The following is a 24,278-nucleotide window of genomic DNA, read 5'->3' on the forward strand; positions in this document are numbered from 1 at the left end:
TAATAATGAATCTCCCAAAATTTATTCTGCACGCATTCTATTTTTTTTCAAATAATACAATTATTCACTCAAATAAGTTTAGTTTAGACGGGGTGTCGTTTAACGCTGGGTCGTTTTGGCTTAACGACTGAGGTCGTGTCGTGTGCGCGCACCGCGCTCCATGCGCAGCGTAAGAGGGCCTGTGTTATGTCTTCAGCCAATACTGAGGCTCAACGTGCGGACGATGAATCCTTCCAAATTCTCGTGAGGCTTATCATCGACCAAGAGTAATCTGAATTGTATGGACTGTTTTTTGGGCTTTGCACATGCCCCGGCTACTGCAATCTTGCGCCGACCGGTAACCTACACTACTTCACGAACATATAGAAATGGCGGGTTGAGATTGAGAGCAAGGCTCGTCGAAGAAAATGACCCATTACTTCAATCCGCCTTAGATTCAGCCTCTCTTCGTTTCCGAGAAACCCATCGACCAGGCAAGCCCATATCCTCTGTATTTGACACTTTTCTTTTTCAGTGGGGTATTTTATCAATCAAATAGCTCTTAATGATTCGTATTATTATGGAGGATCTGTTTTTGTTTTTGTTTTATAGTAGCAATTCAAGTGACGCAAACAACTTATAAAGAATGCATCTTTATTTGAATTTTGTGTGCAATTTCTGAGTATGTGATTAGTACTTGCAATTCATGGGCAGAGCCTCTCTTTGTTGATCCGTATGCCGGTTGCTTTGTTGCTCCTAATGCTCAGATGAATATGAAGCAATCCTCGGACCATTATTGCCTTGCAACTAAATTCATTGATGATAAGTTGCTCCGTACAGTGAACCATATTGATGGACTTAAGCAGGTAGTTTTTGTTTGTCTAGAGATAAGATTTAACTTCATATACTTGTTCTTGTCAATCCTTAAGTTTTGATGGTATTCTTCTTGAAAGTGCAGGTTGTTTTGCTAACAGATGGCATGGACACCCGTCCATATAGGCTTAGTTGGCCAACTTCAACCATTATATTTAATATATCTCCAGAACGGGTATTCAAAAGAGCAGCTGAAAAGCTTCAAGGTGATTGCAAACTTACAACCTCAACTATAGTGACAATTTGGTGAAATTAAAGATTTTGCAGCCTATTTGAAAAAAATATAATCGTGTTTCATGGGCATCAAATATTTTGTTAAGTAGGAAGTGCAAAATGTTCTCATGGTATTGTCTTAAATCCCTCAGGTGTTGGGGCTAAGATTCCAAGAAGCTGCGTATCCCTTCATGTTCCTTTGGAATCCTCCAACATACAGCAAAGTCTGCGTGCTAAAGGCTTTAACGGCAATCGCCCTAGTATATGGGCCATGCAGGTATCTAAAGAAGGTTTTCAAGCTGTACCTATAATGACTGACCAGTAGTTGTCTTTTTGTGCGTAGCTTATCATGGTGATTCTGTTTAGTGGGTAGAGAAGTCATTTTAGTATGTTGTTGTAGGGGCTCCCTGTGATGACATTAGCAAGTTTTGAGGACATATTGCTCACTGTAAGTGGTTCTGCCATGAACGGATGTTTTTTCTTGGGAGAATTGCCTGCTTGGTTGGCGGAAACTGAAATAGGGATCAAGGTCAGTTTGCTTATTTCAAGCGTTTTTCAGTGTTTTAATTGCTTTTCTCTGTCAAGAAAGAAATGCACCACCCGTTTCCTGTTTTGTTCTGTAGACTAGTGCAAGGAAATGGATGGAGAAATTATTCATGAACAATGGCTTTCGGGTGGACATGATTTGCTACAAGGAAGTTGCGAGGAGTTTAGGCAAGGAATTAGCATCAGGATGCTATAAGAATATACTATTTTCTGCGGAACAACTACGGTTTTCTGATGATCAGGTAACATGTTTTTCAGTATCTGATGATTTATGAACGCTTAAATTGTGGTATTCATGTAACCAGAGGAATCAATCTCTCAACTCATCCTGTCTACATATTCAGACCGTTATCTTCTTTCCCCAAGAGTTAGTGTTGTGTCAGTATCATTAGTCCTTCAAACGCTGGAACTTTTCTAAACCTTTTTACATTGTTGACAGATGGAAACTTGGAGGAAGGAATTTCAAAGAGCCGAGGAAGAAGGAGATGAGGAAGGGTTCGAAGAGCTCTAATACAATGACACGTTTGTTTCTTATTTTATTATCTTGTTTTTAATTAAGCCGCCACATTGTAAATCATTTATGATGAAATTTTGGAATTTGGTTGTTTTCTCTTTCCTTCTTTGTATAAGTTTTGAAGATGTTAAGGGTTCTGCTCCCATTTTATTTTTGGACATATTCTCCACATGTTTATTGCTATTTTAGCTAGGAGAATCTGTGTTTCACGTGTAGAATGATATGTTGTATATAAATGCGATGCTTATTCGATCCACAACCAGATTCACAATTTTCGCGTAAGACAGGCCTGTGAATGGTTATCATTTTCAGAAAGTTTGATCGAGGACCAATCCAATTCTATAAAGATTATATATTTTTGGCTCTTTGCTATGGAAGTAAAGTCGAGTCTATGTTTGGTCTCACAACAATGCGAGCGATGATGCTATCATACTCTCTTTCTTTGTACACAAACTAATAAAGTTTAATTAATTTAATAAGACAGCTTCAGACCCAATACATAGAAAAGGTTCACTTAATGACCCACAATTCCAAGCCGCCAATCAAAATCGCTACCTAATTCACCTCCGCCAAGGATTGTATCTTGTTTGTTTGTTTCACCCTTTCAGGACAACAAAGCTGCGAAACGTCGACCCGAAGAAACCCGCAGCCTCGACTCAAACCATACCACAACATAGGTACCTGGCTTTCATGGGCTTTCCACTCAGAAAATCAACGAGCAAGGAGTTGACCAAAATACCTCATCTACATAATAACTCGGAAAAACATTTGATGTATATTACAATTTACACACACATGAAAATCTGTCTTCAGACAAGCGTTAACAAAGCTCGTTTTCTCTGTCCTTCCATTAAAATTAAGAAGCAAAAACGAATTTACCATTGCTCACATGGCCTTCTCCTGAAAGTAGTTTGCAGGAGCCACTTTGAAGCCGTAGAACAAAAAGATGCTATGCTACTGTTGATTCAAAACAGAAAGTGTAGGCCGTGGTCTTACAACGTTCAGCACACCTTTTGCTGTTGCCTGTTGAGAGAGGGATGAACAATAAACTGCTAAGAAATTGCAGTGCAAAAATTATAAGTATCTAGACCAGCTTCTTGCATGGGATTTTACCTCAAAGAAGGAGTTGAAGTTGAGACGCATCAGAAAACGCCTAAGAAATGGGGCTCTCTGGCTCCCAACAAGCCTACTACTGCGCAATATCGTGTATAGCGAGTTTGATTTCTTGTTAAATTCCTGAACAAAGGAAAACAAAACCTAATTGAAGATGAAGTCCACATATTGCAACATTATACAATATGTTAAATAATGCAAGCAGCTATGGAGTCTTGTGAAAGCCAAACAATATAACCTACACCCTCGAATTATGCAGGGCTAGTCAATTGTCAGAGACAACCAGACAGGTAAACCAACTCTGGCATCAACAAAGGAGTAAATTCCCAGGACAGTTGCAGCAGTATAATATGTGGAAATTATTCTTGCCAATAATTGCAAGAAGAGAGAATATTTTTGCAAAACAATGATGTTTACCTCTATAATGTGTTCCAATTCAGATGTATTTGCACTGCTTTCTTGGTTCTCAATGTTCCAGCAGAACTGAAGGCAAAGTTTCATTATGCTGTCCAGTATCCTTGATAAAGAGCCAATGTCCAAGAAAGATTGTGAAATTAAAGCTGATAAATACCTGTAGGAAATTTTAGAATTCCATGAGCATAGCAATAGAAAATAAGGACAAAGCACATACAGGGAATAGCTGAAAATATGTAAGAGCAACAGTAACAAGCTCTTCAACAAATTAATTAAATGAACAGAAAAAATTTGATGCACAACCATGATTTGGTTACGTGCTTGGCAGAAATACAAAGGCAACACGAACCTCTAAAAGATTGAACAAATTCCACAAAAGTTCATAGTTGACTAAACATTAATTGCCTTGTAATATTAAAAAAGGAAACCACATATCCTATCACGTGTGGGCAAGGTGTCACAAAGACCTTTCGATTCCTTAGTAAATTCTTGGCCCTCAATTTATACGGAGCTCTTCTGCTCCAAGCTATCATCATAATCAGCAATCAAGGATCTCTAACTACAAAACTAAATCGAACTGTGGAACAATAAGCCTAGAAACAAAAACTAAACAACTCTGAGTGGCTCTCAAATAGCTTTCCGCTACCTACAGTTTTCCTGCATTCATCATATTTCATAAGTAGCATGCCTCAACCATTCTCATTAAGTACATCTAATATGATTCTATGCATATTAGACAATTTTTACAACTGATAGCTATCCAAAAGCATGACAACATAGAAGTGATATACAATAAGAAATTATTTTTTCAACTTACTCCTGATGGACGCCCACAAGTCCAGTAAAGTCATTAGAATCTTGAATATGAGCTTGCAAAACATTCCATTGGGATTCTATTACATCCACCTGAAACAGAAGATACATTAGGTTATGCACAGATACTGTTCTATACTGCTTTGTTTTTTGCATGGTTTTTGCACAACAAATCTCTGGGAAAATAATGAATATATGGAGGTGAAAGTTAAATGGAATAAACCATAACCTGTATATAAAACTGAAGGTTTCTAATCAAGAAAGCCATATGCTCTCTAATACGCCACATTGGTCTAGATCGCTGCCTTCCCTGCTGAGATACTGAGCCCTTTACATGATCATTCCTATGCTTGGCAAAATCTGTGTGATCTTGATGCATCACAGAGGCCCATGATTTCTCCAATTCCATTTGTGTTCGCTTTAGCCGCAGCAAATATTGGAAGACCCTGCAGTACCTGGAGTACACCTGATGTTAGCATGCATTCACATCAAGAACGTTCAATAGTTCAGCAATAATCAAATGTTTCAGCAGCTGATTCCTCAAAAGGCTTCTCCAAAATAGAAAAGCATTATAAACTTTTAGGGACAATTACCAAATATATTGAAACTAAAACAAAGAATGGCAACTGCAAGTAGCAATAGCAGTGGAGTCTTACTTAGAGAGCACGTCTGGGGTAAAGAACAACTGTAAGGGCCAATCAACGGAGTATTCAAGAGCAATGCCATCCCAACCATCAAGAGATATTTCTGAAGAAGCACTTGATAGTGCAGTGCCTGCATTCCCATCTGTCTTTGGTAAATCTACTTGGGAGGATTTTACAGTCATTCCAAATGATGGAATCCTACCAGAGACAGAATGATAGTCAAATAAACACTGTTTATGAAACCTCAAAGTGAAATGAATGATAGGGAAAAAAAAGGCTACACAGTCAAGACCTTCATTTAAAGCAGACAGTAGGAACAATAAAAAATGGCTCTAACCTTAAGGATACTCTAGAGAAATACTTGTCTTCCTCACTTATAGTCTTAATTGCAGCCTGCATTGGAAGTGGAGCTAAATAATTTGTTTCCAGACATTTGAAAAATGAGGCATGTTGACGCAATTAATATCTCAACTCTGTGATTTAGTATGTAAGAAGTCATTTTATAATAACCTTACCAGCTGAAATGGGACCATAAGATCAGCCTCAGCAGTTGACTGACGCGGAGGTAGACGCATCAACTGGCGGCTCTCTTCAAGAAAGCACTGGCATAATAGATCATGTCTGATTAAGAAACCTCCCAGGTTACAATCAATTAATGGGAAACTATACTAAATATTAGACCACATCAGTACCTCCTGCACATCTACCTTAAGAAAAACTCCAAAAATAGCATTTTCCCGTCCAATCATTACTGAACACAAAATTGTCATCAAACGATGACAATTCATTTAGAGATTTGGGGAAGGTATATACAGTCACCCCGATGAGAAAAAAATTAAAAATTTATGTACTTGAAAAACAGAAGGAAGCAATCTTTACATATTTTCCATCCTTACCTGAAAGAAATCTCCTTTTGCTAAAAGAAAATAGTCTTTCAGTGCCTTCAGATGGCCATTTAAGTCAGCGCGTACAACCACAAGCTGCAGAAATTGAGGGAATACAGTAAATTTTTGTTCTATAACATGGAGGGACCAAAATTTTCACATTCAGCACCTGCCAAAGATGACTGGCAGCAGTAGCCCTAATTGAGTCGATAGCACATTCAAAAGATCTTTTGTGAAACTCAGATGATTCCTGCACATAATGAACAAATAATTTACTCTTAATTAGAAAGAGAAGCTATATCTTGTGTAAAGAAACAAATATAAAGATTGTCAAGAACTATATATTCTGGCACAGTGGATCAAATGCAAACTATCGCATTATCCACCTTATTATGACCTTTAGTTCCAGAAACACGATATCAGCAAGATATGTAGTAATCATAGGGCAAACAGAAAACCTTTAGTTCCAGAAGCATAGTTTCAATTTTATCAGCCTCGGACTGTGGAAGCAATTCTTCTCCAATCAACTCTTTATCCGCAAAAGGGTCTTTGAGGAAAGGAAATCTCCCTGAAAATCCTTGAACTTTCTGAGAGCCTCTAGGCACCTGTTGATGATACACAATATCCTGAAACCGAAAGGCATGGCTCGGATTGCGAAGAACCCTGATGGCCTTACCAGAAAATAGAATTGATTCTGCAACACGCATATGGATATACTCGGGAAGCATATCCTACAAAGAGAAAAGGGAAGACAATGTAACTCGTAAGTAACAGAATTTGAGTTTCAAAGTTTGGTTTCTCTTTGAGGCAGTGGTGTACCACAAATTAAAGCCAAGGTAAAGGGAGAAAATGAAATCCCAAAAGACAAAGTCAACAATACCAAATATATATGAAATCCCAAGTGCCAATCTGTTAAAGATGTATCGTCCGTTGACATGCGTGCCAACTTTTCAGATATGTCTCGATGAGATGAGCCATGCTCTACATCCTTATCTTCCTGCCTGAAAAGTGATACAGTCAACCATATAAACCATTTTAAGTTGAGTGTAGCTAAAAAATGGAAGGGTATGCCAGAAGGAGAGACACAAGGCATTATATGTTATGGAAGTTCGACAAATATGCAAACCCCTCAGAAAGGAGTTTCTTCCGTCACTACCTCCTAATGAAAAATTCTCCATGCTGATCTTGAAGAATCCCATATACCATCCACGCTGCCAGCTGGTTATACAGCACCTGATGTGCATGCCAAAGAAGCCTATGCTACCAACACACAGCAATAAACAAATTAGAAATTAATCAGCTTATAATTCATTTTGCCACTCAAACATAACAAACAGTTCCTAACAGTTACTTTCGAAGAAAGTATACCGCATACACACTGTCCCATTTGCATGAAAAATGAGGTGTATACCTCTGAATGCATGTTTGCAACTCAGGCACTCCACAATGGCATCGTTTGTGCAAAAGGTTCAGAAGCTGACCGCCACGAATGTCATCGCGCTCAATCTCCAGAACAAGCTCATACAGAGGCGGCAAGAGCACAAAAAACTAGGAAAAACCAACTGATCATAAGAAACACAAACAAAAATGATTACCAAACAATGCAGCATGCACATTCTTAAAACCCGACCTTATTGAGGCCCTGAGTTACAGTTGCCAATATGGGGACAGTTTCGGACAACAATTTCTGCTCAATGTGGAGAACAGCAGACCTATAGACCGAGAGTATCTCAACAATGCCATTGGCAATTGCCCTACGATACACACTCGGACTCGGCTTTTCAGCTTTGGGCTTGGACAAGTCGGAGGCTAAAGAACTCGCATTTGCAGCCCTTATCCAACTTAAATTCCGAGACCTGACGGAAAAGCGGTCAAGCTCCCGATAGTAAAACCCTAATGTGGTGATCTTCTCTATAAGATCCCTGCAGAGAACGCAGAAAACGATTGGGCATGAAATTGGAATATGTGAAATTTGGAGGGTTTGAGTGTGAATATTTTGGGTACCTTTCGCTGGGTTGAATGAAGGAGATATCGGGAGCGAGTTTGAAAGTAGGCTCATCGGAAATGGGAGCGTCGACGCCGAGAGACTTGGAATGCTCTCTCTCGTCGATTATCAGATCGCCGGTGTAGCCCAACAGTGCAAGTAGCAACTCGTGTAACATTGCTGCTTCTTCTTCTCTCTGAATTCTAGTGGAGAGAGATTGGTCAAACTCAGACACTCGCACTCATGAGCACTGAGGAGTACAAAACGGCGCCGGATTGCACCGGCTTGCTAGGTGGGTTTGGTGGCAACTGGCCGTAATTTGCTTGACGGATTGATTTGTGCTTTCCCAGAAAGGCAAAGCACAAGCCTTAAACCCGAACGGAAAAATAGGGAGGGAACTTTGTGGTTTTTCAAGTATTTTAAGCAGGTTATTTTAACCGGATTTTAAATTAAAAATTTTATTTGAATGGGACTAAAAGAAATAATAAACGGAATGGTATGGAACTAAGAAAGAAGGATAAGTTAGCTAAAACATAAAAAATTCATGGTGAAAACCTTTACATTAATGTGGAAGAAAACATTATTTCAAACTATTTTAGAATATCACTTTGTCAAAACATTATGGGGTTTTCCTTACATGTTTAAAAGATTCAATATAACATAGCTGATACAATTTCTACCAACCAGACTACTGCTTCTGCTTGCATCACGGAAGAAAGAAATAATAAAAATATACAAAGGCAGATTATAACAATTGAATTTCAACCCCCGCTCTCTCTCTCTGTCTCTCTCTAATTTCTAATTTCAGTCTTCCATCTTCCATGACGTTGAAAATTGCAAACGCTTACGCCATGGAAATAACGGAACCAGAAAAAATTCCCAAAAACAGTCTCCACTTTAGCTAATTCTTGAGCTTAGTTTTCACCTTTGTCCCATTTTTGCCGCTATTGCTTTTACTCTTATTCCTCTTTTTCTGTTTCTTTCCACTCTGTGTTTGCTCCTCTATTCTTTCATAAGGATTCACCTCCTCAAACTCGATGGGCTTTATAATCACACCAGGTTTCTTCATTACCTGCACACAATTGCATTTAAGGTGAGAATTGAGAGACGAAATTCAATAGCACGCAACATCCAGCTTACGGAAACAAAAGATAAAATTGCATGTGGTATTGCAGAATTTCATCATTGGATGCCATTTCAAGCATATTCTCACGACGTAGTAATAGATGTAAAAAGAGTTATAATTTCTACAAGAATAGTCAATCTCCAGTGGAATTGTAATGAGGCACTTACTTCAGGCCGATTAAGAGCTCCAACCGCAGTTGCGGGGTTGAATTCAGGACCAAGGGGCATGCGGATGCTCTGTTCATAAACTTCTTTGGATGTGAAAGGGTAAGGCAATGATTTTGTATAAAGTTTCTCAGCCTGTCAAATTCAAATACAAAGGAAAGGGTCACTTAATTGCCAAAAACGATTATAATCAGACACTTGGACATTAACCCTTGCTCTATGTCTACTAATTTCTATCATCTAATGTTTCCATGTGAAGTAAAACATTCATTTGTATGGGACATCACCTACTTGATGAAGAGTGAGTGCTACTATGGAAAACGACTAACCTTTTTATCCAACTTTTCTGAGATAATAACACGTTTAAGATGTGCATCCTTCCTCTTTTTAAGGGTTTCTTCTCTCATCCTCTTGGCACTTTCATGTTCTTGCAACATCCAAGAAGGTAAGCCTTTCTTTTTCTGTACATGAGTCCACTGACCCCATCCAGGGAGTAAAACGGGCTTTTCGGGTTCAGGATTTTCCTCGTTCAGGACTTCCTGTTTTTCCTTCTCAAAGTCATCCTCCACATCATCAGCCGCAAAGGCTTGACGAATTATCTCAGCTTGAGAAGGAAGTTCATAAGATGATTCAACTTTTGGATCCGAAGTAAGAATCCCATCTACCATCTGCCCCTCACTATCTGCATCACTATCCTCGTCCAAATCCTTCACAGGTTCCTGTAACAGAAACATTTTCAAAGGGTTAAGCTAGCCAATCAATCATAAATGTGGGAAATGTAAATTTCATAAATGCAAAAAGGCCATACTTGCAAATTTTGATTGAGCACAACTGATTCCAAGGGTCGAGTAGGCTTATTTGGATTGGCATCTGCATTGTTGCCACCTTTTATCTGTATTCATTACACAAGAAATGGTAATTACCAAAAAGAAAGGGAAAAAAGCACATATCCATCATAAGAAAATTATACAAAGACTTGCATTATTCATATGGAAGAATAAAAAGAATATGCAAACGAAAACTAACCTTTTTCCATGTGCCTGAAGCAAAAATAGAAACCTCATGTGTTGTCTTCGGACCTGGGTCTTGAACAATATCATCAAAGTTCTGTGAACCACAAGAGATAGAGATGGCATTGTCATGCTCATAGATCAAAAGAGTGGTCTCCAAGAAAGGACAGGAAAAAATTAAGAAACCTTTTTACCTTGAAAAGAGAATCCTTATGATTTTTAGAATCCTTATGAAGTAAGACAGGATTAATGCCGCCATTGTTCTGCAAATCACTACTTCTGTCTTCCCTGATATCAACATTTTCTTTGGGCTCGAAGTCATCTTCACTATCACTATTACCATAATAATTATCTGATCTAATCTTATTATCTGATTTGGTCTTATTACTTGATTCTGGAGCCTCCTTGGATGCATTGAAGACCATTCTACCACTTGGAGGGGCCACTTTTGCATTATCTGCCCCATTTGAATGCTCCAACGGATTTGACCATGACTCATACTCTTGAAGAGCAAGTTTAGCTTCTTCAGCAGCTGCCTCATTCCTTTTTTTCAATCCACGCACCTATGTCAAACAAACAGCTGACTAATGACTTCACAATATAAGGACCAAAAGAATCATGAACGTGACAGGGTCAAGGGAATGATACAAACAGTAAGTAATGTTTATTTTCCTACTCAACTGGCCTTCTGAAGATAATTAACATAAGTTCTGACATAATAAAGCATAACTTTATTTTCAAACAAAGGATTGAAACAACAATGACATTCATGGTAGTTGTAAATTGATACTACATTGTTAATATCTGAAATTAACAAGAAAAACCAAAGCTTTACCATAAAAGGTAATGAAAGCACTCCTGAATTAGGCACTTCATCATCTTCATCCAACAAGTTAAGTGTCTTCTCCTTTGCTTTTTCTAACAACTTTGATGCCCTAGCCTGATCTGAACCAACTGAATATACATCTACATCATCCTCATCACTACTGTCATCACTGCTACTGCTACTACCATCTTTCATAGAATTCATTTTTCTTGTTAGCAGAGCATGCAGGTGCTGCTGTTCGGCTATCGCAGTCCAAGTTCCTTCATCTTGGACATCTATACCACGCTCTTTGATGCGCTTGGTCCACTTGGAGCTACCTTTGTGCCTCAGAGTCATTCGTTCCTGGATCAAGTTGAAAAGAAAAGAATTAACACTTTGTCTTTTCACTTGTACAATAAAGAGTGTTTCTTGACTGTAACAAGAAGTAAGTTTGCCTTCTGTTTCTGGGTCCTTAGTGTAACCAGAAAATGGAGAAAAATAAAGTTTCTTGAGGAAGTAATGCACCAAGGAACCAATACAAGTTAACTACCACCTATATATGGGGAAAGATCTATCACCTTTGCTCTCTCATACTCTTGCTTCATTGCGAGTTCTTTAGCAGCTTCTGGATCCATTTGACTTTGTGTAGATGATGCCTTCAATCTATCTTTCTTCAACAGACGATGATATGTTTTGGATTTGATCTTTTTTATGTGCTTTGACTTCATTTCATGACGGAAGAGAAGGCTGCGCATTTTGGCCATTCGATTATGGCGGTCCTTTTCATCTTCAGCAGATACCTGTCAAGCAAACCGGAACAAGAAACATACATTCAAGGAATAGATAATTTAGTTTGGTGCAAACACAGAACAATTTAGCTACACTATGCACCATACAAGAACAAAAAGCAAAAAGATAGTCACAGCAACATGATAGATTATTGACAACCATACAAAGGATACAAAATACTGAAAAACTAAAGTAACATCAATCTCTGTAATAATCAAAACAAGGTGCAACTTAGTTTTGAAGAAGTTAACATGAAGGTTTTATCAACTATCACAATCTCATTTCAATCTTGTCATAGAACCTTAGTGTCCAGTCAGACAGTTTAACACCAGTCATTCTATTATATATGAGTATGATCAGATAAATTAACAATTTTGAAGGCAAAAGGAGACAATAAGTTGCCAAAACTCATCTTATAAAACAATATTATTCCATCAAGTCCACTAGTCTATGGTATACAAACCTTATTTAATTCAAGAAGCCTTGACCCATCTTTTTGGTGAGCCTCCATAACCTGGTCGTCATAAACTAATGAAGCAATTTTCTTCTCAAATTCTGTTCTAGGTTCAAATTCAGAAGCTATTGCTCCCACAGTTGAAAACCCAAAATCCATATCATCGTCAAAATATATGGTAGGCGCCTCCCTGTTCCTCTTAATGATTGGCTCCCACTTCTGCAACTCTTCCTTTGATTTTTCATAGGCTGCTTTCCTCTCCAATTTCTCTTGATCTGCCTTTGGAAGCGGAGCAGGAGTAGGAACAGATTTCTTTTCCAAATGATGTATTCTCTTTCTAAGTTTGCTATAACCAGATACTCCATGGAGAGGGTCCAGAAGGTCTCCAATGCTAACAGGTCCTTCACCCTCCAACATATCACGGGTAGGGTTATACTCGGACTCGGGATACGCCTCTGATATAACAACATTGTTTTTCTTCTTCTTCTTCCCTGACAAAGACATTAAATTCACAGTGAGTCAAACCCCTGACAAATATCCTCAAGCAATGCATAGATAACTTTGAGTGCATAACTGGGGACTTTAAACAAATCCCACATGTGAACTTTCAAAGTCCCCATAACAAAACAGTATTCTGCTTCATTAACTCAAGGGCTACATCACTTTTATACATGAATATTCATAATTGCATCGTTTGTGCTCTAAACACAATTACACGGTAAATTAAGCTGGCTAAGAACAATCAGAGGAACTGTCTTACCTTCAAAAGCTTCACCTGTAATTCGTGTGGTTCTTTGCCTTCCATCATCATCCTCCTCGTCCTCAACCCCATCCTCTCCAGCGTTCCTGGCGTCATTGTCATCATCCGATGACACATTTTCATCCTACAATAAACATGCATATTATTAATCACACCGATTTGAAAAAAATGAGCTCAAAGACTCCTTCTACTATGCAAAGCCAGAACAACCACTACGAAGTCCCGTAAACTGATATTGTAATTCGACAGTAGCAAACCTCAAATTCCTCAGGCATCTGATACTCGAGGTTCTCGACGGGGTCGTACCGGCGGTTCTTCTTGGACTCCTCCTCCGGCAGCTCCTCTTCGTATTCATACAAGTCCCGGCCATAAACCTCTTCCTGATCCTCGTCGGAACCAAAACCCTCATCAACGGGGTTTAAGCGTTCGAGCTCCTTTCGCAGAGCGTTGGGCAAACGAGGGCCTTTTCTTTCTCTTGTATCGTTGCCTTTCTTTTGCTTCTTGCTGGGTTTGCCTCTCTTGCCCTTTGCCTCGCCTCTAGATTTTCGCTTCGTCTCCGCCATGTCGTCGGCGTGAGAGAGAGGAGAGAAAGGCTCGGTTTTCTTCTGTAGTGACGGTGAGAGCAGTAGGCAAAGGCACTGGCAAAAACCTACTTGCCTCCAGTGCGCAAGAATTGTATAGTGCGAGCCTTTGCAGACTCAACGGAGCTCGTTTTAGACCCAACCCAATCTAAAGCCCAAACGATTGAAAGCGTAGTTGGGCTGCAACGTTAGAGTGTCGGAACTATCGATCGATTTAACCAATCCGCAATTAGGCTCACATGTTTGGGCCCATATGAGTTTTTTGTTTTTGTTTTTAAGTTACTAGAGAAAGAATCGAACTTAGGAACTCGGGTGCAAGAGTAAATGCTTGACTGATGTAAGTTTTGTGACACATAATAACACAAGGATTCATTTGTTACTCGGGATCGGAAGGGATTGTCTCATGTTTGGTACACATGTTTTTACTTGAAGTGAGATTGTGTCAACGAGTTCAAAACAAAATTATGTGTTTGAATCCTCCCTCGTAGTATTGTATAAAAACTCAAAAAAGGGTTTCGACCTCGTTTTTTCTCGAGGTTTTTTAACCAAACATGAGCTCTTCATATTTATACATCTTTCATTTTCATATTTAAAAAATAAATGAATCAGTTCAAACTTTGTAGGTGTTATTGAGAATTTGTCATCTTAATCACCAAAGCATAAGACAAACTATATCCAGCTTATATTATAACTGTCAACATGATATCTGATCGAATGAAACTAACTGATTGGACAACATTACATATCCAACGTGAATATCGATCTATCGCGAATTATTTAGGTATATATCTTAATCAACCTCAAGGAAGAGGAGCCCCCATTATTTTGTTTGCAAATAAAATATCTGTGACCGATAGAGTCCATATGCATGCATGATCATGATCATGAGCTGACATTTCGTAGTTAAGACAGACAAAGAAGCTACGTTCCTTCCAACTTGCTGGTTTAAACATCATTATTTAGGATTTGTCCAATTTCTCATATACACATTAATCAAAATGGTGGGTCCACCTGCATTACACAAAAATATAAATAGTAGCTGGTATATCATAAAATAATATACCCACCATTAATATTGTTTGAAATTGAAATTCACTTGAAATTTTACATGACGTACGCATACCGCAACCAATCCCTTCTTCTCGTTCATATATATATATATATTTCACACGCCTTGGACATCTTTCCATGTTTCCTTCCAAAGCAAACGCCTCACCATATTTTATATATATATGATGCATGCATGATATAATGCCTGACCATAAAACGAACGCAATAACATATATATACAGATATACATGTCCATAATTTTATTTAGAAGATGAACTAAGTCTCTTGGTAGCTTATGTAGATATTGGGCCGGAAATATGACAGAAACTAGGGGAGATTAAGTTTGAGTGGTTTCACTGCACAAATATTACCTATTATAACAGCACCTGATGAGGAACCCATATGTTGAGAGGAATAGGTGAGGAACCCATGTTGGAGAAGGGGAGCACGTGCAACAACTTACTAGCTTTTCTTTGCGTTTGAAAAGCAATAGCGAAGCCAAAGGGGTTTGCACGTGCCCTGCTTCTCCAACAAGGAGCCACACCCGCTCTACTTACAAGCCTTGCTTGCTAGCTGCACCCACACTCTTCCTTACATTTGAACAATAGAATAAAAATGGTGTGGATTGGATGAATTCAAGGAAGAAGAAGCCTATGTTATTTATAGGCGCAAACGGGGGAAGAGAGAGTGTGTGTGTGTGTTTAGATCTCTCATGCATGCATGTCATCATGGTAAGAGATCAAGGAGAGAGGAGTAATTAAATTGAAGGTACGTAGAGCAGGCAGGGAGAGAAGAAAACCTCTGTCAAACCATGCCATGCCATCATTTTGATATTGTCATTAATTTGTACGTGATATGAAGAAAATCAAAAAAATTCAAAGTAGAGATATCTGAGGAGACCAAAAGAGGGTCCTGTCTGCCTTATTATTATTGGCACAAAACAAAACCCATTTGTTCCTTGGAGCCTTGGAGAGGATTGATTCAATGCACAGAGAGAGACAAACACAAGCCTCTAAAAATTAAATCTCTTCCGGCCCCACCAATATATATGTGTTGTTCAATACTGCTGCTGGGGCTGGGTGGGCAGCCTTGGATCGATCAAGAATCTCGGGCCATGATGTTTTCGTAGACGTCCTAGATCACCTCTTGGGATTTATTTGGGTGGGCCCAATGGGAGGTTCTCTCTCAAGTTCTCAGCTCAACCAGCTTTTTGCTTTTGGGAAGAAATATTAATAAGTATCGGATTGGACATACATATAGTGCAAGCATGGCATGGGAAGAGAAGAGAAGGAATGATAATAATAATGTAAAGAGTGCACGTAGGGCTTTGCGTGTTGAGCACAAGCTTTTGAGTGTGGTATTCATGTTTGTTTGAGTTTTTTTCCTTTCTCAAAGGGCTTGGAGTGCTCCCTAAGCCCTAGCTAGATATGATCATTCCCTATAAAGAATAGGCTTCAGCTTTTTCTCCCCCCAGAATTTATGGTGCTTTCATCAATAAGTAAGGACCCCAGAATTTCATACCGCCTGATCATGGCAAAGGTGCATGTTATAATATGTAAGCATTAGCTCATAATATTGTATTGCAATTTGCAGCAGAGCAGGCGTGCATTTGGCCTTTGAAATCTGCACCTCATTGTAAATTAAATTTACATGTATACAGTACATATATATGCAGAAAAGCTTTTGACAAGTAAATTTTCTTAACCGTCTAATAAATTAACCAGTTTTTCTCTTTCGTTTTAATGGTTGGGTTGTGGGGTAAAACTGACATGAAGTTGAATGTAGAGATGTGGATAGATCTCATTTGATGGTGGTGAACAGTACGTGCTGTGTAAACCTTGCATTCAAGGTCTTAAGTTTGATTTCCCTTCCTCATTATCGTTTGTATAAAAAAGAGCCAAAGTGGAAACCCCAAATTGAAGTCGAGTATTGAGGCTCATATGATATCACAAAGCCCTTTGAGTTATGAAAATCTGTCTTGTCTTGTGGGAGAAGAAATTCTGGATGAGGTCATGATAAAATCTTTAGGTATAGCTTATAGGAACATAAATAGTGGCGTGCGCATCGTGCATTTGAAAAGAAAAGGGTGGCACTGGCACACTGATATGCATGCTGCCTGCAGGGGTTTTGAAACTCAATCATGCTTCAAGCTTTTCCCACAAGTTCAATTTCCACCACACTTGATGGATATGTTTGACTTCCCCCACCCACTCAAAACTTAAAAAGAACAGCAACAATACAAAAGGTACTTGTAGCGTGGCGTGGGTAAAGTGCCTCTGAATCGGCCTCTGAATTGGGATTTTGCTAATTTCTTTGTTTTTTCGAATCCCTCATCCACGAACAAGAAGAAAAATAATATACATGACTGAATGACTGAAGCAATAATGCTTGACTTGCCAACTGCCATAAACCTATATAGATGAGAAGGTCCACAAGTGCTTCTCGATACAACTCCACGTATGCCTATGCAAAAATATATAGATGTTGCAAGAGTCTTAGATGTTGATAGGGAAAAGAAAGCATCGCAATAATCATATATCTCTTTTGTGAGAGTTGCAAGTGACCATACGCCCACACAAAATACATAAACCAAATATGCATTGATTTAAAATATTTGACAAAAGAAAATTCAGTAGCAACAAATGATCATTATATAGAACCACCAACACATACCTTAAACGAATTTTAAAAAGTTATGCAATTGGTCGTGAACTCATTTCACGATTAGTGATTAAGTGTCGGTTATATATGATTTTGCGGCTTTATTACGTTGACTAATGATTTTTTGTCAATTTGGGTGGTGCTTTTTGAACGCATGGAATTACACAAAATTAACTTTCTAAGGAATTTGACATTCAAGGGAAAACTATTTTTACAAAGTGAGGAACCTTGAAGGTCAAGGTTTTTTTTTTAACTTTTGTTGACTTTTTAGTCAACTTGGTTTTTGACCCATTTTTTCAATCCAATTCGACTCGGTTTTCTAGTTTTCCGGTCTGGATACTCAGTTTTTAGTAAATGCTTTATTGAGTCACACACTCATATGTATGCTGCCTGTAGAGGTTTTGAAACTCAATCATGCTTCCCACAAGTTAACTTTCTTCCACCACACTTAATGGATATGTGTGACACACTCAAAAAACTTAAAAAGAACAGCAAGCAACAATACAGAAGAAGGTACTTGTGGTGTGGTGTGGTGTGGTAGGTGCCTCTGAATTGGGATTTGCTAATTTCATTTTTTCTTTGTTTTAACATAACAAAATCCATTTCAAATCCCCCATTTTCTTAAATAAACAAATTTCTCTCTCTATCCATTACCCTAAGAAAGAAAAATAATATACATGACTAAAGCAAAATGCTTGGCTTGTCAGCTGCCATCAAACGTGGAAAAAAAACTGAGCTAACAAATCAGCAACAGAAATAAACAACCACATACATCTATCGCTTGTAATTGAAATTCACTTGAACAACATAGCGCATCCTAATCTGCTCGACATTGTAAACTATGTACTCATTGTACAGTAAATCACCCTGCAAGAAGAGACGAGATTTAAATAACATAAATTATACAATGAAACTGCCTTTCTATAAAAGTTCCAAATCAAATTCACATCCAAAGTAATTCTAAGAAATGATGTATTCTACCTTGGGCCCCGAATTCTCCTTCGGCTTTCCAAGGGGAACCACAACACCATCGTCTAGTAACTGAGCTTGTGAAAGATCTGGTTCAGTTCCTCCAACTCCTTTAGTGCTGCAATATTAGGTTTCATAAGCAAAACCATTATGACAACTAATATTGGGAAAATTAAGTTAACACAACGCACATTTTAGTTTTGAAAAAGGGCGAGATAATATAAAAAGCATTCAAAGGTCAATTCTCAACCAAAGAAGATAAAAGGTTTATTTGGTAAGGAAGATAAACTTAGAATGCACGATGCAAAATTCCATAAGCATATATGACGAGAAGAGAAGTTTTATCAATTAATCAGTTTAATTTTTAGCATTTGGATGTGAGTGTCCAATAAAGAAAGCTGGATAGCATGATATTAGTGTCCAGTAAAGAATATAGAGACACAACCTTAGCTTCCCTTCTGGTAGCTTGTCAGCATCATACTTAGCAGTTAAAAGCTCAGCCATGTCGCCTAGTGCAACCTAAAGAGAGATACATTAGAACATTAAACTCAACTATGACGAAGTTGGCTCCAGCTTCCAATATGAAAATGATAGCTAAAAGATAAATGCACTACTCCCAGAAGAAAATCCATGCTAGCATGAACCAACCAACTCAGGGACAATCAACATGCAGTGCAAAAAAGTGTAACACATGCATGTGAAGTGCAGTCCCTCAAAGTATTCTGTTGGGCATTCAAGTGCAGCGGATTAGTGGTTGGGAAAATGCAAATTTTTATCCAGAGGGATATTTCCCATATATGATTCTGGATCTTATTCGTATGCAATGTATTGATTTGAGAATCTGATGTTAATCCACTCTTAACACCAGGTCATTTTAGTAGTAAACTTATGTTTTTTACTGGCTGGAACTTGAAAGACAACCTCACATAGAAGCAGCACACCAGCTGTACAACCATCAGTAGCATAGCAATAATTTGCACTTTTGGAGAACATGTCGGCAAAGTAAATCCCTTTCCCAAACATGTAACCAGTCACTGGTGCTTCAGGTGGAGCTATGCGTAAGCCTGGGTTGTCATGAAACATGTTTTTTGAAATTAATAAGCATTTCTCAATGAATTATTCGTAGTGTATGTGTGCAAGTGTGCATACACACTCCCAATATTAAGTATATTAAGAAAATAGAGCAAAAATGATCACCTTGAGATAATATTCCTGCCCAATTCGTGAGCCGAGAACCATGCCATAAAAGCATTCTATTTTTCATACTACTAAACTGCTCAGAGTAAAAACAAGATTAGGAAGTGCTCAAAATGCAAAACTAGGGAGATTCAAAACCAAAAGGAATTTTTTTAATAATCGCTATTTCGTCCAAAATAGACCATCCTAACCTTTCTGAAACGTTCAACTTCACCCTCTTTTGATGCATGGAATATCTGAATGATATCAACAGCATAATTTGAATGCGTTTTTGCATGAGTATTATGCAAATACTTCACAATCTGACAACAGCCATAAAAAGAAAAAAAATATCAAAACTAAAGAGCAGATTGAGCAGCTAATAAATTATTAGCTCAGTTTTCTTTTATATTCAAACTCCCATTGCTTATAACTCATAGATACCATATTAAATTCATCAGAATCAGCACCAAGCGGTGTCAGTTCACAGCGTAGGCATTGGTAACTGGAATACAAGGGATCTTCCTACAATAACAGCAGATACATACATTAATATACTTGCCACATGAAAACACCAACATAGAAGATGAAGATTCTTATTAATATGAAACAAAAAGTTAAAAAGTAGTTGGATTTTACTTGTTTAACATGAAAGCAATATGGATGGAGAGAGAGAGTTGATGATGAGAGGGCAGCACATGCATATAGTGCACGTACTTTGCCTCAACTAAACTGAAGAAAATTCAAAATGTTTAATCATGAATTGCCATGTTTGAAATTTATAATGTGACTGAGCTTCACTAAATTTAACTGGGATGTCTGACAAGTAAACCAATCCCTGGCTTTTAAGACAGAGAAGAAATATTTGTTCTCTAAATGCAAGGGGTCTACTGGCACATTTTATGAGTATAAAGTCTTAAATGGTGCAAGTAGGACCCTCTCTATAGAATTGCATATTAGGCTTGCAATATAATATCCAGAAACACTGAAAAATACCGAAAACTTCCAGACATGGAAAATCTGCAAGTGAATAATGAGGGATAAGGCTAAAAAAGAAATACCTGCATTCCAGTATTATCCTTCAACAACTTTGTTGCGACCACAATTTCATCTAGTGCTTCAACCTTCAAGTAGATAGGAGTAAAGAATGTATTTTATAATCAAGGCGAAAAATTAATTGTCACACAAATATAGCATCTCACTGATAGGCTACACAAGATTATGTCGAAAGGGGAATAACCTTATATATCAACTTGTGGAAGTTCTTAGAAGAACTATACCCACATATACAAGAAAGAAAAACAAAAAGAATTACCATTTCCAACTTCCTTTTCAGTTTGTGAGGAGTATCAATCACAAAGTTACCTGCATTACTCATATATATGTCCAAAGCAATTAGATTTCTTTTAGTAAAAGTAAAACAAAATGAATACTGACCCATATACTGGGTATGCCGAATGCTCAAGGCATGCTTCAATCGGAGAGATAGATAGAAATATATTAACATATATATATATATATATATATATATATATATATAGAGAGAGAGAGAGAGAGAGAGAGAGAGAGAGAACTCACTCATTTTTTTAAATCCAAAGTCATGAGGAATGACAGTGTAGAATTCTCTGAAAGAGGAAATCTATCAAAAATTGGAATTCCAAAATTCTAGAAAGCTATCATTAGATCTTAAAAGCTAAAGGTACAAAAAAAGTAGGTCAGATCTGCATTGGATCTACCATGTTGTTGGAATTATGAATGAACTTAGTCAAGCATTTTGGTGAAAATATATTTTCAGGATTTAACTAATAAAATCACTTCTATCAGGGGGACGGGGGAGAGAGAGAACCCTTACCCACTTAATTGTTCAATTGTTCTCCTATTAGACCCGCCAATCACATCAGCAATCCTCTTCAGGATATTATATCCCTATATATGTTTAAAAAAATAACAAGTTATTGGTTTGTTGCATCTTTCATGGAGAAGCGGATTAAAGGAGAAGACACTTTATGTGAAACTTAAAATGTTTTGCAGCCAAATACACACAGTAGCACTAGAGTTCCAAATTGTTTCTTTTTGTTTGGGTCAACAGTTCCAAATTGTTTCCAGTTAACTTAGACAACACAAAGTATCCTTTCCAGTTGTTCAAGATTTCTCCTTATCATATCTAGAAATCAACCAGAATACCAAGAGGTAAAAGCTTACCTTTGAAATTGTTGATTTGCTAAGCTTACCGAGAGGTAACTTATCAGCATTGTATCCTACCAAAGAAGAAGAAGAAGAAGGTGACCGAATAAGGGAACCAAAAAGCAGCTAACTAATCAGATTACTGAAAAATAAAAAACTGAAAGTGTCTAAATAAAATTCTCATTCCTGTGTTATTTAAGGTACTGAATAACTTAGATTATTATGAGTTGTAAGTTGCAAAATAATGTTTTGACAGAGAATCAGAAATCAACCAACCTATTTCCATCATATGCTGCTTCATCATGCTGATGTTGCATATAAGAGATATAAACTTTGCAATGCGAGGCTCAAGTTGTGTTTCCAGAGGTTGACCTCTTAAAGCAGAGTCATTCTTTTCTTCTACCTGATGATGATAATCAAGAATTAAGACAGAGCAAACAAGATGATTTTCTTCTCCACCCCTCCCCTTCTCCCACAGCACACAGAGGTCATCTGACACTCATCTATTGACCCCTACACATTGAGGCTATGAGAGGCAGGATTAAATATGAAACACCTTTTTAAAATGAGAAATATTAAAATATATAACATAAATGGGAAATACAATTCAATATTGTCTTGCTACCAACAGGATCTCCTATTTCTTTATCGTCCTCAGTAATTTGCAACCAAGAATAGCTTCAGGGCATAGTGAGCATCTCCAGCATTCAGAAAATTATGTGAAAATAAGCAAAAAGTTGTGGATACTCACAGACAATTGTTTTTCCTCTTCGTTGTAATCCATTTCTATCCACATATAGTGGTGCGGGAAAGACTCGAACATTTTACGATTGGACCAATCATTCTTGGTTTTGTCATAGAATTTCTGTTTAAACTCATTGATTGCGCTGTCACGGGATGCGTAAGGGCCTTGTATCTTGTTTTGACCCTTAACACCTACTCTCCCCCATCTATAGTAAACCATGAAAGTACCACCAGCATCAGATTCTGCACGTCAATTCATAAGAAATAAAAATAAGTACACATTGCCTGAACTGGTGTAACTCGCCAATGTCATTAATCCCATAACTCATTGGAGCAGATGAAACTTCATTTATGTGAGGTGACAAAAGCATAGATAATGTTTCTGTAATCCGTTAGAATTAATCCTTGTAATCAGTATTTGTTACAAACTGAAATCAGATTCAGTCAAATTTTGTTTAACTTCATAAGTTTCATTGCTTGAACCACATATGTGCTTGATTAATCACCCCAACTGACTCTGAATGGACATGAATTCTTAGTTACGACAATCCAAACATCTAGTTGACTAACTAATTAATTTTGAAATATATATTCAGTGAAATTTGTTGAAGGGAGAAAGAGTTTTACCAAGAACTTGAATCACATAGAACTTGTTATTGTTGTAACCAACATTTGTCTGGTTCAACATGGCATCATATACATCATCACCCTACATTCAAAAAGATCATTGGTCAGTCCAAATTTGAAACGAATCAAACTGACATCAATTACCTTCCACTAAGCACGAAATGCAATTAACTCATTAAGTGGCATTATTGATAGTATATAGACTTGCCAGTTGCAAAACATGATAATGTGCCTTTATGTGATCTGGTAGCCACTGATCCAATACCGCTGCACCCTTTTTGGTTGCAGTTACGATCTTCTCCTTGCTGCCATTTCCTTCTTCATTAGCTGCCACCAGACCACAGCATAATAAAAAAGTTGCCCAGTTCTAATTGAAAAAAGAACATTTTTCAATGCAGATAAAGACTAAGACATCGATTTCTAGCCCTGGCCTACAATATTGTATTGGCAACCAATCAGAGTGTGAAAGCTCATACCTCCACCTAGAGGAATGTCATCTGAATCTTCAGAAAGCCTCTCCAGCAGTTCTTTTTTAGACCCAGTTGCCGAAATTCCACGAAGAGTGGCTTGTTCGCGCAATTGCTTTACACTCATGTCCCGAAACTCGTCGGTGGCCTTGATTTTCTCGGACCCAGTTGACTCTCCATCTTCATTTGATTGTCTTCCCCTCTTTGTACTAACAATTGAAGCTGAAACATCACTTGCATCGGTGGGTTGCATGTTTTCTTGGCGAAGAGCGGCCTCAAGCCTCTGAACCTGCAGGAACTCAAAATCAATAGTTGGTCAAAGTCTCTTCTACCTAGAGAAGAGAGAGGGAGAGAGGGGTTGTTGTCAGACTGACCAGAGTGGGTTTGTTTCCGGTGGTGGTGAGACCACGTTGGGCCAATTGATTTCGGAGCTCTTCTACTTTAAGCTTGCTTGCCATTGGAATTTGGAGAAATGCGTTTGAAACTGTGAAGAGAAGGGGAAGGAAGGGGGGAATTTTGTAGCGGGAGTTTGGAGTGTGGAGTGGAGGGAGGAGTGGCTTGGCTTCTCTTTCTCTAGCGTTCGCAGCAAGCTTTTTGGCGGGCTTTTTCACAATCTCTTATGGGTTGGGCCTTTTCTGGTAATGGAAGAGGGCGTTGTGGCTTTTCTGTTTCGTGTAATGGAAGTATTGTGCCTTAGAAATCAATAATAAGGCCTGCTTATAACTTGTCCCAAT

General features: G+C 38.1%; 4 protein-coding genes across 6 annotated transcripts; 1 reads left to right on the forward strand and 3 right to left on the reverse strand.

Annotated features, from left to right (window-relative positions):
* Nucleotides 1-160: 160 nt before the first annotated feature.
* LOC110749409 (S-adenosyl-L-methionine-dependent methyltransferases superfamily protein) lies at nucleotides 161-2,285 on the forward strand. Its single transcript, XM_021949519.2, has 7 exons — nucleotides 161-473; nucleotides 694-845; nucleotides 938-1,058; nucleotides 1,218-1,342; nucleotides 1,466-1,594; nucleotides 1,689-1,853; nucleotides 2,051-2,285. The coding sequence occupies exons 1-7, from the start codon at nucleotides 281-283 to the stop codon at nucleotides 2,120-2,122; spliced, it is 957 nt and encodes a 318-aa protein (XP_021805211.2). The 5' UTR covers nucleotides 161-280; the 3' UTR covers nucleotides 2,123-2,285.
* Nucleotides 2,286-2,517: 232 nt separating this feature from the next.
* On the reverse strand, nucleotides 2,518-8,398 carry GCP4 (GAMMA-TUBULIN COMPLEX PROTEIN 4). 3 transcript variants are annotated; one of them, XR_002525605.2, is made up of 17 exons: nucleotides 7,998-8,398; nucleotides 7,624-7,915; nucleotides 7,362-7,541; nucleotides 7,150-7,253; nucleotides 6,874-6,994; nucleotides 6,452-6,724; nucleotides 6,163-6,243; nucleotides 6,006-6,089; nucleotides 5,625-5,711; nucleotides 5,447-5,502; nucleotides 5,122-5,307; nucleotides 4,695-4,920; nucleotides 4,470-4,558; nucleotides 3,656-3,809; nucleotides 3,239-3,361; nucleotides 3,005-3,148; nucleotides 2,518-2,869 (listed from the first exon to the last, which is right to left on the reverse strand). XR_002525605.2 is itself a non-coding variant. In XM_021949516.2 (16 exons), exons 1-16 carry the CDS (start codon nucleotides 8,153-8,155, stop codon nucleotides 3,080-3,082), a joined length of 2,283 nt encoding a protein of 760 aa, XP_021805208.1. In that variant the 5' UTR covers nucleotides 8,156-8,398; the 3' UTR covers nucleotides 2,518-3,079. The 3 variants fall into 3 exon arrangements, 2 of the variants coding, with proteins under 2 accessions (XP_021805208.1, XP_021805210.1); XM_021949516.2 differs by having other exon boundaries at nucleotides 2,518-3,148; XM_021949518.2 differs by having other exon boundaries at nucleotides 2,518-3,148; nucleotides 7,150-7,248; nucleotides 7,405-7,541; nucleotides 7,998-8,396.
* A 159-nt stretch (nucleotides 8,399-8,557) lies between these two features.
* On the reverse strand, nucleotides 8,558-13,756 carry LOC110749407 (U3 ribonucleoprotein (Utp) family protein). The gene is made up of 11 exons (XM_021949515.2): nucleotides 13,343-13,756; nucleotides 13,086-13,209; nucleotides 12,335-12,816; nucleotides 11,661-11,882; nucleotides 11,113-11,445; nucleotides 10,472-10,840; nucleotides 10,294-10,374; nucleotides 10,076-10,159; nucleotides 9,597-9,986; nucleotides 9,271-9,402; nucleotides 8,558-9,049 (listed from the first exon to the last, which is right to left on the reverse strand). The coding sequence occupies exons 1-11, from the start codon at nucleotides 13,646-13,648 to the stop codon at nucleotides 8,879-8,881; spliced, it is 2,694 nt and encodes an 897-aa protein (XP_021805207.2). The 5' UTR covers nucleotides 13,649-13,756; the 3' UTR covers nucleotides 8,558-8,878.
* A 4,159-nt stretch (nucleotides 13,757-17,915) lies between these two features.
* Nucleotides 17,916-24,107, reverse strand: PARP2 (poly(ADP-ribose) polymerase). Its single transcript, XM_021949409.2, has 18 exons — nucleotides 23,919-24,107; nucleotides 23,554-23,833; nucleotides 23,286-23,404; nucleotides 23,078-23,159; nucleotides 22,458-22,693; nucleotides 21,983-22,109; nucleotides 21,725-21,780; nucleotides 21,375-21,448; nucleotides 21,101-21,147; nucleotides 20,838-20,887; nucleotides 20,584-20,646; nucleotides 19,967-20,047; nucleotides 19,735-19,845; nucleotides 19,544-19,619; nucleotides 19,268-19,410; nucleotides 18,792-18,865; nucleotides 18,359-18,464; nucleotides 17,916-18,244 (listed from the first exon to the last, which is right to left on the reverse strand). Exons 1-18 carry the CDS (start codon nucleotides 24,000-24,002, stop codon nucleotides 18,152-18,154), a joined length of 1,902 nt encoding a protein of 633 aa, XP_021805101.2. The 5' UTR covers nucleotides 24,003-24,107; the 3' UTR covers nucleotides 17,916-18,151.
* Between the last annotated feature and the right edge of the window lie 171 nt (nucleotides 24,108-24,278).

Source organism: Prunus avium, chromosome 8 (assembly GCF_965620075.1).
Source record: "Prunus avium chromosome 8, drPruAviu1.hap1.1, whole genome shotgun sequence".
In the NCBI taxonomy this organism is placed as follows: Eukaryota; Viridiplantae; Streptophyta; class Magnoliopsida; order Rosales; family Rosaceae; genus Prunus; species Prunus avium.

Bases quoted from the DNA above. Each gene is read 5' to 3' on its own strand.
- LOC110749409 (XM_021949519.2), top strand. From the start codon at position 281: ATGGACTGTTTTTTGGGCTTTGCACATGCCCCGGCTACTGCAATCTTG. The intron at 1,059-1,217 runs GTGATTGCAAAC...TAAATCCCTCAG, and splicing joins AGCAGCTGAAAAGCTTCAAG to GTGTTGGGGCTAAGATTCCA. The intron at 1,854-2,050 runs GTAACATGTTTT...CATTGTTGACAG, and splicing joins TACGGTTTTCTGATGATCAG to ATGGAAACTTGGAGGAAGGA.
- PARP2 (XM_021949409.2), bottom strand. From the start codon at position 24,002: ATGGCAAGCAAGCTTAAAGTAGAAGAGCTCCGAAATCAATTGGCCCAA. The intron at 23,834-23,918 runs GTCAGTCTGACA...GAGTTCCTGCAG, and splicing joins CCGGAAACAAACCCACTCTG to GTTCAGAGGCTTGAGGCCGC. The intron at 21,449-21,724 runs GTAAGCTTTTAC...AAACATATATAG, and splicing joins GCAAATCAACAATTTCAAAG to GGATATAATATCCTGAAGAG.
- GCP4 (XM_021949516.2), bottom strand. From the start codon at position 8,155: ATGTTACACGAGTTGCTACTTGCACTGTTGGGCTACACCGGCGATCTG. The intron at 5,503-5,624 runs GTAAGGTTATTA...CTTCCAATGCAG, and splicing joins TTATGGTCCCATTTCAGCTG to GCTGCAATTAAGACTATAAG. The intron at 4,559-4,694 runs GTTATGGTTTAT...CTTCTGTTTCAG, and splicing joins ACCTTCAGTTTTATATACAG to GTGGATGTAATAGAATCCCA.
- LOC110749407 (XM_021949515.2), bottom strand. From the start codon at position 13,648: ATGGCGGAGACGAAGCGAAAATCTAGAGGCGAGGCAAAGGGCAAGAGA. The intron at 13,210-13,342 runs GTTTGCTACTGT...TGTTTATTGTAG, and splicing joins AGATGCCTGAGGAATTTGAG to GATGAAAATGTGTCATCGGA. The intron at 9,403-9,596 runs GTTAGTCGTTTT...TGAATTTGACAG, and splicing joins CAGAAAAGTTGGATAAAAAG to GCTGAGAAACTTTATACAAA.